Below are 11,589 nucleotides of genomic sequence, written 5' to 3'. Positions count from 1 at the left end.
TTGGGGGTTCCCATTTCCGCCTGGCTGCGATTGGAGACATTTGGAGTGGTGGCTCTACTTTGTTTTTTTAACGTTGCACGAAAAAAGCTCCTCGTAAGTGGTGATGAAAAAAAGACCACAGGACCTTCTTGTCAGTGTACTTTTAATAGCTGATTGTGTTACATTGTACGGAGGACCTTCCCCCAAATGAGGGACAGGCCGATCCATGGGGCGAGGGGCCCAGCCGCTCTTCCCTATTGGTGGAGCAAAACAAAATGAAAAAGGGAAAGACAGAAAAAAAGAGGGAAGAAAAGAGAGAGAGAAAAAAGAGGATGATGAGTGAATAAGATAAGGTGAAGGGGAAGACTAGCGAAAAAAAATCATCTCAATATATAAAATTTTTGCTCGCGGAGGTATACGGTTAAGTCCTGGATATAAAGGACCAAGGAAGTGGATAGAGGTAAAATATGGGGTAAAATAGAAATGGAGAGGCGAAAAAGTGGAGGTTACGAAGTATCTTTTGGAAATGAGTGTAGCCATTATAAAAGGACGCTAGCTAGAGGAGTAGAAAAGCTTGGGTAGGGAAGATAGCAGAGGCTTAGTGAGTGGAAAGCTGGTTTATGTTGGAGAGCTAGGTAAGAGTGTGTTGAGGTGATCAGAGAAAGCTGGCTTGAGTGTGAGGAATGAGAGAAGACTGGTTTGAGTCTGCGAATGGAGTTGTAGAGCAGCTATAGGAGCAGAATCAAGAGAATTATATTTAAGACTCGACGTGCGTGCAGCGGTTTGACTGTCCATCTTCAGAAATTCCCGCCACATTCTCGCCTCTCCTTCTCCCTCTAAACTATAACCATTTTTTCCCTTATTTCCCCATTACCTAACAGAAATTCAACTTCAAATTCAAAAGTTTATTGAAATAAAATCCTGACATTGAAGGATCATCATCAAAACAAAGAAACATAGAAAAAATAATATAAGCATAACATAGAAACAACGAAGGAACAAATCTTGGATAAAGTGTTAGATGCGAGATACATATCATTGCATAAATAATACACACATACCTATACAAATACATAACATCTTTTTTCTTTCAAGTATCGTCAATCTCTCCACGTATATGTTACTTATTCCTACCTCACATATTTTGCTGATATCCATGTCCGATTGCTACCTAATATCAATTGGATTTTTTTGCGTTTAATCGCAATTAAAAAAAAGTCAATCGTAAGTCCCGAATGCACGCTTTTGACTGGTTGAAAGTTGCGTTTGATTTTTAGGCCCGTATTCTGAAGTCGGGTTTAACTTAAACTCAGGTTCAAAGTTTTGGTTTAAGTATGGATAGCCAATTGTTACATGAATCAGTAACAGTAGTGTTATGGTGGCTCAGTGGTAGAGCGTCCGCCTCATGAACGGGAGGTCGTGGGTTCGATCCTCGGCCGAGTCATACCAAAGACTTATAAAAATTAAATAAAGACCTTCTGCCTTCTTGCTAGACGCTCAGCATTTAGATTGGAGAAGGGTGATAATAACATAATGTTATGCAGGGCCCGCTGGTAGAGCAGTTTCCTAACTGAGGTAGCTACCCTGGGTAAATAAAACGTTAGATAGATAGATAAATGGAATTTATTAAAAACATCATGTCTCGCAGTACAAACTGAAATGAACATGAATTACAGATAAAAACAATTACAAGACAATAAATAATATACAGTATTAATATAGGAAATAAAGTAAAATTAAAGGGTCACTCTCGCAGTGCACTCAATTTCGGCAAGGAGAAATACATATCCAGTGCACTTTGAATACAATAATTTGAATGCAAATGACCCTGTAAATACTTGTAAATTAAACTAGATTCGATTCATAAAAATTCATGAGAAAAGTTAAGACTTATCAAAATTTTACACACATGCAGGAAGCCATCAGGACTTTACTTTTATTATTAATAAAATACTTTACTATTAATAAAATAGGAAAAAATAGCATTTATAAAAAACAATATCAAATTATATGGACCGAATATTACGTTACGTTATCACTATTTTTATTATTATTATATAATATTTCAGCTCATTTGGCTCTCAAATCATTTATTCGAGGTTTTTTTTGGAACCGCTACGCAATACGAATTCGAGAACATAGTAAATCTATTGAAAATGCCTGTCAAATAACAATGAACAGCTGAAAGGCCTTTGTCGAAAACCGGAAAACTGGAACAGCAGTTTCGTCCTAAGTTTCGGAGCTGACAATTGCAAATACATCGTTCACCCAGCTGGAATCCATGGCGAAACTGCTTATTTGATTCACCGATATTTGACAAAACTTCCTGGTTGTTCATTGTCATGAATGGTCTTTGACAATATATTTTCTGTGTTCACGAATCCGTCGTGGATTGTAGAGCAAAAACTCCCTATGTAATTTTCGGTATAAGGCACGTACAGAGGATTCAATAATGTTCAGAATAAATGTTGTCAAATGCCTGTCGTGACAAGGAACAAGAAGAAGTCTTTGTCAAAAACTGGTGGATCAAAACGGCGGTTTCTGCATGGACAAACTTTTCTGTTTCTGTGAACGGTAACTCGGCATGACAGCATTTTTGCTGGTAAACCTCAAGCTGGTATATAACCAATTAAATAGGTAACATTTGACGCCTAGGTTAAGCAGCCATAGCGACTGACCTTATAGACGACAGATATCAATCTCGGGCCTTTTTATCAAAGTGGAGACAATTGCAGAGTGGCGATTCGAACTTACAACCTTGCGATTATGTGTCCGATGCTCTGACCACTGGCCACACAACAAATGACATATTTGCAATATTTCGTCAGCTCTGAAACCTACGACACTGCTGTTTCGGTTTAACATCTTCCGTCAAAGACTTCTGAGTTGTTCTTTGTCATTTTGTTTCCATTGATAGGGTGGCTAAATAAGAATCTGGCATGTTGTTCATTTTAAGTTAAACCAGAGTCTGTCCGACAATTCAAAACAAATAAGAAACATAACATAAAAATAAATGAACACATCGGGAAAGTTCTTTGATTTAAGTGATAACGCCAAATAAAATAATAAAGGAGAAAGCTGAGTTTTTATTCCTTAAAAAATATCGCCCAATGTCAATGAAAAACTCATTTTCGCCCTGTAATAATTTACAAATAATAATAATGATTAAGAAAATAATGATACTAATAATGATTATACTTCTTAGAGACACATATGATACGAATAGTTATGATGGTAGGTGTATTAACACAGATTTAAATCATTCGAAGTTTCTTATTATTCCATTGTGTTGGCGCCGTTTTCCTAAAAGCTCTATCACCAAAAGTCTTGAATTGTAGAGAGAAGATCCCTTAATAGTGAACTAGGATTATTTCATGTCACCAAATACCGTGAGAAAATGAATTGGCATAGTAGCAATAAAAATCAACGCCATCCACTGTGGTTGCTATTAATAGGGTCTACTGTTAGGTATCAAAAATGATATGAAGCTATTTTATATCCCCATCCAAAAGAAATAAAACTGTTCCGATTTTCAGTCTTGGCTCGTTTAACCATCTCACTTCGTAAGAGCGTCGTATACTGAACGTCGTTACGTAGTAGATCTTCACAGTATTTTGACGAGTTTGATTTCAGCATGTATTCTTCTACTCTTTTATCCTTTAAGTTCCTCTTATCAGGGTCTGTGCAATTATCAGTCACGTTCCGTAACATGGCCCGTAGATGGGCGAGATCGTCGGAAAATGACGGACCGTACGCTCGAACCTTCTCCCAGAAAGTGCGATTGAAAGTATCGTAAAGCATCACATCGCCGGCATTCCATTTCTTAATTTTCTCTTCGATCGTTCTATCGATGGAATAACGATGTGACTTGCTCCGAACCCCAAGCTTGATGTAAAGGACATCTTCAAAATCCCAACACATCAACTTCTTGAGAAGAATCATAGACTCGTCATAGTACTCGCTTAGCATCACAAGATGCATTTCATTTGCCAACTGGTCAATTTTGTCCTTGACCATCGTCATGTTCCCGTGGTATTTATGCTCCAGGCCGAAATCGAATAGCTGTCCGTTTTTCAGTGCAAAACGCAAATTCGGTTTTCGGGGCAGATACTTCATGGGATCCATGATAAAGCTGACGAATGGCTGCTTAGTTCGGATCCCGAGTTGTTTTGCCATTTCGAAGTATCCGAATGCAGATTCGAGTTGGTTAACCGGATTTCGAATGATGGATATGTACTTGGCGTTCGGGACCGCAATATCCATTTCTTTCTTATTGAGCCGCGCGTGGTTCACCAGGAAGTCATAGTCCTTACGTTTTCTACGAGGAACCTTGAAAACCATGGTATGATCAAATAGTTCCATTCGAGAGAAGTAATGAAGGCTTTTATCCATAGCGAAGCTAAGGTTCCGTCTGTAGCCGAATCTTTCCAGAAGCGATGCGGTAGTCGTCGAACCGGTTTTGTGAGTCTTGATAAACACAACTCGCCACTTTGGTATGCATGTCGAGTAGAAAGCCGGAACCGGTTCGCTGCGAAGGCGCCACGAATTGTTTGTCGATCTGAAAAAAAGATAAAACGAGGCAAATTAATGATCCCGTTGCTGTAAGTTACAAGATCAGGCAACAAGAACAATATTAATAAAACAACGATAATAACATTTATTTCACATCAGAGAGAACGCATTGTTCTTTTCCATTGTGTCCCATAAGTTCCCTTAGCTGCCCATGCGCTTTAGTTGACTATAGTGGAACTTAGCCTTTGTTCTCTTGGGGTTATTCCAAACGGCAAGAATGCGAGCGAGAACCTCGAACAGACTTTTTTTTATTCTGATCTGAAACTGGATAATTCAAGCACGTTTTAGATAAAGAACAAGCTGCGTGTGTCAATAAACCTGCGTGCGCGTGTTCTAGGTTTAGACCTAGAATATGGGCATTCAAAATACATTTTTTATAATGAAAATCAATAATGCGAAACAGAGCGAAGCGCAAGCTGAAAATATTTGAAATTCAGAACTGAAAAAAGGTAAATTTAAACACTATTTCAAGCACTGTCTAGGAAAATTGATTGTACTTAAGAAATTATGCGAGCGCGAAGTGCGAGGTAATATCTTTTAACTAGTATTTTTTACCTAAATGAGCACCGTAGTTTTTCCGTTGCATAATTAAAGGCCTGGTCACACCTACCGAGCGTTGTTGGAGCGGTAGGGAGAGAGGGTCGAATTTCGCTCACAAAATTGGGGGAAAATCGAAAACAAAAATCGAAAAAACAAACAAACAAAAAACAATCGAAATCGAAAATGGTGAGCGGTAGCGAGCGGTGATGATTTTTTTTTCTCTCCGCTCCACGATCGCTCCAACAATTAACGCTCGGGTGGTGTGACCATACCTTAAGCTCCTCACCTGGCGGAACGACGCATCATCAAATCACCCCCAAGCTGGCTATCAAGGTGCATGCAAATCAATGTAACAGTCAAGCACATCAAGAGCGATACCGATTTCGCCAAGGCCAGTCTATTTGAAGAAAGACCACCAGTACTCATCGTGAAAACACACTCTAAGTTTAGAAATCAAAGGATTTCTAGGCCTACTGGAGATATTTTTAAAACAACGTTCCCGCGCTTGCTCTTCTGTGTTTCAAAAAGTCATATATATCGGCGAGCGGTTATACGCCTTAAACGCAACGATTCACAAGACCATTACATGCATTATGCAATCCGTTGTAGTATAAGTTCTCGTATAATGTCGTTTGAGAATTGGAGTAGTTTGTGCATCTTAAATGTTAATCATCTACCCGGTGAAACAATATGCATGACTGGCTTCCAGATGATGTTTACCCGATAGTTACGGCTGATTCGAAGAGTAAACATTTCTTGATAGGACTAAACGTCGGGTCTTGAAACGAGTTTTTATAGTTTATAAGCTCTTATGCACGGACAAGCCGACTCCACACGCACACCCCCACAACACACACACACGCACACTTTTCAACATGTTTCATCATGGATTTCATCCAAAATCAATTAAGTCCCCACACTTTTTTTTTTTTTTTTTTTTTTCATATTGTTTTATTCTGATTCCATGAACAAAAATATATAACATTTCAAATTAACATTTCAAAACACATAATATTTTACATTTCATATTTGGACATTTTTCACTAACTTAATACCAGCATAAATCATATATAACTTAAAGGAGAAACAATGAAATCAGTTATAAAAATGTTTGAAACACCACTCCTCCCCCCCCCCGCCCCAATCAAAAAGTCTTCCCTTGCACATTTGTGGAGGGCTATTTATACATGGAATACAAAGAAAGAACAAAACAAAGTAGACCCAAATCCAAAACAAACCAATTAACAAATAGATATACTGACACTAGGATCCCCTTAAAAAAATACATATAATATGCCTAACACTTTTCCTTTCATGTATCAAATATTCAACAATGATTTAAAACTATATGAGATTACTTGGCTTGCACTCATCAAAGACAAAGCAAATCAAAAAAAGAAATCGACAAGTAAAAAAAAAAAAAAAAAAAAACATCCCAAAGAATCACCCATCCCAAAGGAAAACTTCATTATCCCTCCCCCCCAAAAAACACATACACACACCCTCACATACACCCTCACACACACCTACACAGTCACTTTCTCCCAAATCACAACTGGATATCGCCCTCAGTCCTGCCATTTCGGTACATTCTCTCCCATTTTAATAAATGCTTGTCTAACTTGTTCCTTTTAATAGCTATTGCTTTTTCTTCATTTCGATATTCTACGACTCTCTGAATACTCTCTTCTTGAGTAGGAACTCTACCTTCTGACCTTGATCTAAAAATGATATATTTCATTAAAAAGATTACCGTGTTACAAAATTTCACTTCAAGATCGGATCCATTAATTCCCACATGTATATCTTTCCACTCTGCATTTTGAAGCTTTATCAAACTAAGTTTTTCAATGACCCTCTGCCATAAAGCTTTAACATCATTACAAAGCCAGAATAAATGTTCATAAGATTCCGGGTTATGTTTACAGAATGAACAGATATTAGTATCTTTAAAACCAAATTTGAACAAATGTTCGTTGGTGTATATTGCACCATGAAGTAATTTATATTGAAATTCTCTTACTTTTGGTAAGATTATTGTGATTCTAGGTCTTATAAATATTCCTGAGATTTCTTTTTTTGAGACATCAAAATTATTGTGGCCATCCCTTATTTGTAAAGTATAGAGATGTTGTAAATTTATTACAAAATTTTCATAAACCTTTCTAGAAGGTACATCTTTCAGTAAAATTATCTTTCCAAACATCTTCAAAGAGATATTGTACTTGTGTACGTCATTCGAGCATAAATGGTGGAAATTCCCATTATATTTTCCGCTTTTGAAAATTACATCAGTTAACTTCCAAATTTCCATGATATTTTCAGCACTCAAACCTAAATTATGAAAATAATCGATTGTTCTCACCTGCTCTTCCTCGAGAATGTGACCTACTAGATAAATATTTTTCTTAAACAAGTCTTCATCAAAAATCATTTTACCTCTCAAAATATAATCTTTATTATTGAAAAAAATTGGATTAGCTTTTCCTGCACTAAAATTCCGATTTTCCTCCATATCTTGCCAAGCCCTTAACATATCAAAATAAAACACTGGTGCTTTTAAATTTAATAATTTAACATCGTAATTACAGAGTGAAATAAACCTACCTCCCACTTTTCTAAAGCTATAGTCAAAATAACGCTTCCAGCCCATATTTCTTTCCCCATAAAGCAACCGTTTTAACCACATTACTCTTTGAGTTTTCACAAATAAATCAAAATCTATCATCCTTAAGCCGCCATTTCCGTAGTCCTGGTAACAAATGTCTCTTTTAATTCTGTCTTTTCCGTTCCATATAAATTCAAAACAAATTTTCTTGATCTCTGTTACTACCCACTTTGGAACAACTAATGATGACGAAACATAATTCAGTTTTGACAAGGCATATGTCTTAAGCAAATGTACTTTCCCCATTATTGTCACGTCTCTCTGTTTCCACCATCCCAGAATCCTTTTTATTTTACTCAAAATCTCCTTATAATTCAGGTTTTCCATCCTCTTTACATCCAAGGAAAAATATACGCCTAAAATTTTCATTTCCGTTACAATATTGCCAAATGGTAGTGTTCCCAGGTCATTCCTGTTTTTTCCTATCCTCATTATATTAGTTTTTTCTATGTTAACCTTTAAACCGCTTAAGTCATGGAAAGCTTGGAATATGTCCTGTATTCTTTTAATTGATGTTTCATTCCTAACAAACAAAGTCATGTCATCGGCATATAAAATTTGTCGAACTTCAGAATCACCAAATTCCACTCCTTTAATAACACTATCATTCCTAAGCGCGTGAGCCATGGTTTCTATAACTACCAAAAACAGATACGGTGAAAGTGGGTCACCCTGCCTTAACCCTTTCTTAATATCAAAATAACCAGTGGAGAAACCTCCATTCATAACACAACTACTAATTCCGTTATACATGGTTTTAACCCAAGAACAAAAATACTGTCCAAACCCAAAAATTTCTAATACTTTAAAAAGAAAGTTATGTGAGACAGAGTCAAAAGCCTTTTGGAAATCGACTGCTATAAGGAAAATCTCTTCCTCACAGTAATTGTTACAGTGAAAAATTACATCATCTATCAAACGTATAGCTTCACCAATGTGTCTGTCATTTATATAGCCAACTTGATCAGGAGAAATAATGTCATTCAAAACGTCCTTTATTCGTTTTGCCATTATTTTTGCGATTATCTTATAGTCAGTGTTTAACAATGTAATTGGTCTATAGTTTTTAGCATATAAAGGATTTTTGCCATCTTTTTCAATTAATGTTATAACACCTTGTTTTTGAGAGGTTGATAAACAACCCTTTTCAAATGCTTCGTTTAAGACATCTACCAGTAACACTCCTAAAAGCGGCCAAAATGTAAGATAAAATTCTACAGTAAACCCGTCGTTTCCAGGAGATTTGTTAAGTTTCATACTTTGTAGCGCTTTATAACATTCTTCTTTGGTAATTTTTCCGTCACAAGTATTCATACTTTCAACACTTAGGTGCGGTAAGTCTTTACAAAATACACTGTTAGCTTTTAAGTCAGCCTCTATATTTAAATTTCCTGAATACAACTTTCCGTAAAACTCTCTAAGAATTAACTGTATTTCTTTCATTTCTTTCACTACTTCCCCAGTGTCATTGATCAGTTCCCTTATTACAGTTTTCTTTTTATTGGAGCGAAGTAACTGTTCAAAGTATTCCTTATTATGTTCACCCTCTTCATACCAAACCGCTCTAGACCTTACCTTGAGCCCATCTACTGACTCATCATATAATTTCTTTAACTGACCTTTTTTAGATTCTATATTTTTGATAACTGAAGGACTATTAGGAGATTGCACTAGATCTTCCTCGAGTGATGTTATTTCTTTTTCAAGTTTTCGTATATTGAGTCTCCTCTCTTTCGATTTCTTTTTAGAAAAATTCGATGCATAATTTCTCATTTTCATTTTAAGAAAGTCCCAAAAGGAAGATTTGGTATTAAATTCCTTCAACCACTCCGTTTTTATCACTCTGATTTCCTCACACATTCCTTGTACAAAAGCTTTATCTAAACATAAACTATTGTTAAATTTCCAATAAGATTTACCATACCTTTCATTAAATCGAAACGGTTTCAATTCTAAAATAATTGCTGAATGATCAGGAGCTATTGAAGTAATAATGTCACATGCACTTATCTTACCCTCTAAAGTTTTTGAAATAAACCAGTAGTCAAGACGACTTTGCACAAGAGGAGTATTCTGTCTAAAGGTAAATTTCTTTGTTGTTGGATTCTGTTTCCTCCATATATCAATTAATTCAAGTTTACTTATAAAAATCTCTAGCTGGTTCGCGAAGTATGTTTTGACATTCACACTAGTCCCCATGTAATCTAGGTCTTTATTAAATATTACGTTAAAATCTCCCCCTAAAATAAGCGAATAATTTTGAGAGTATAAGTTTGAGAGACACTTGTCCAAATTCTCCAAAAAATCAATTTGTTGATGTATTTTATCTCTAGTTGGAAGATAAACATTTCCTAACACCAATTTGTACCCTAATAAATCCCCTTTCAAAAGGACGAAACGTCCATCATCATCTTTAACTACCTGATCAATTTTAAAATTTATTCCTGGTTTAAAAAGAATAAGAACGCCTTTGCTATGATTTGACCCATGGCTAAAAATCATCTGCCCTTCCCATTCCCTTCGCCACTCCCTCTCAACGTCGTAGGTACTGTAAGTTTCCTGCAACAAAACTACATCCCCTTTCCTCATTCTGACCCATCCAAAAATTATGTTCCTTTTACTTCTATCCCTCATACCTCTTACATTTAATGAGATAAAATTCAAACCCTCCATATCCAGTGAGCTTTACACAAAACAAAACTTTCAAACGTATGCCTATGCCATACATACACGCCTGTAGAGAGAAAGGAAGTGCAAAATGAAGAAAAAACAGCATTAATAGTACTCAATGACCCGTAACAGCACAAGCTACATATATGACCCATTCTATGAAAAAACCTCAACCTGATTAAAGAACAGCAGGAATGAAGGCAGTATCCAACACACTTAACATACACCCTCACATACGCACACAAGCCCACCCTCCCATATCCTACCCCTGCCCAAAACCCAAAGGTAGAAAAACGATCTACCATCTCCCAAAACCAGACATGCAAGTTTCGAGGCCCCTCCCATCACCTATTCTAAATGAAAGCTTGATGGCTTTAAAACGCAAAGTATTGATAGTCTTTTTACAGAGGAAAATTATAGTAAGCTCGTCTGCTTAATAGGATACCTCATTGCATTCTAAGGAAAGAGAGTAAATGAGAGAAAAAAAAAATACGAATGGAAAGAAAAAAAAAAAATGGGTAAAATTTTCTCTGTATTGGGTAAAAAAAACAAACAAAAAAAAAACAAACAAACAAACAAACCCCAAATTTAAAAAGAGAGTGCCAAAAGAGAGAGCACCTGGCCCACTTTTAGTTCAAATATTAACATGTAAATATACCTTCATTAGCTTCAAAGGGCAATACGAAACTCGGAGTATACATGACTTGTATATCTATATATGTTTAACAGAAGAACAGAAAAAGAAAGTATAAGCATAAAACTAACTATATATTTTTTCCTCAGTGCATAGCTCATAGAAAAAGACCTTAAGTGTAATTGTTTTCCATTCTTTCCTTTCTTTTCTCTTTTGTTTTGCATTCTTTTCACTTAACTTTCCACATTTAACTTGTAACTAAGTCTTTGCATTAACTTTTGAATATCTACTGATAAAATTAACCTGATCTTCTTTCTTGTTTTTAGTATCAGACAAAAGAAGAAAAGAAAAATAGAGAAAAAAGTAGGTACGTTGTTATATCGTATTTCTGATATCGTATCATCCTCGAGACATCCAGGGCCTAAGACCGGCTGGGAACGAGTACAGTTTTATAAGCACATCTCGCCCTCCTGCCGTCAAGACCATTCAACCATTCAGCAAATCCAGCTAACTGTGGTGACCACAA

The 11,589-nt window shown here is 36.1% G+C and overlaps 1 protein-coding gene across 1 annotated transcript; it reads right to left on the bottom strand.

The window, feature by feature from the left end:
• Window positions 1–3,389: 3,389 nt before the first annotated feature.
• LOC121419524 (galactosylceramide sulfotransferase-like) lies at window positions 3,390–5,517 on the bottom strand. The gene is made up of 2 exons (XM_041613978.1): window positions 5,378–5,517; window positions 3,390–4,537 (listed from the first exon to the last, which is right to left on the bottom strand). Exons 1-2 carry the CDS (start codon window positions 5,515–5,517, stop codon window positions 3,451–3,453), a joined length of 1,227 nt encoding a protein of 408 aa, XP_041469912.1. The 3' UTR covers window positions 3,390–3,450.
• Window positions 5,518–11,589: the final 6,072 nt, after the last annotated feature.

This window comes from Lytechinus variegatus, chromosome 8, assembly GCF_018143015.1.
Source record: "Lytechinus variegatus isolate NC3 chromosome 8, Lvar_3.0, whole genome shotgun sequence".
Taxonomy (NCBI): Eukaryota; Metazoa; Echinodermata; class Echinoidea; order Temnopleuroida; family Toxopneustidae; genus Lytechinus; species Lytechinus variegatus.
Note: the sequence above shows the minus strand (reverse complement) of the source record. Positions and strands in the feature narration are given on the sequence as shown.

Excerpts from the sequence above, each read along its gene's own strand:
- LOC121419524 (XM_041613978.1), bottom strand. The coding sequence starts at position 5,517 with ATGAGTACTGGTGGTCTTTCTTCAAATAGACTGGCCTTGGCGAAATCG. Across the intron at positions 4,538-5,377 it reads ATGATGCGTCGTTCCGCCAG|ATCGACAAACAATTCGTGGC; the intron begins GTGAGGAGCTTA and ends TCTTTTTTTCAG.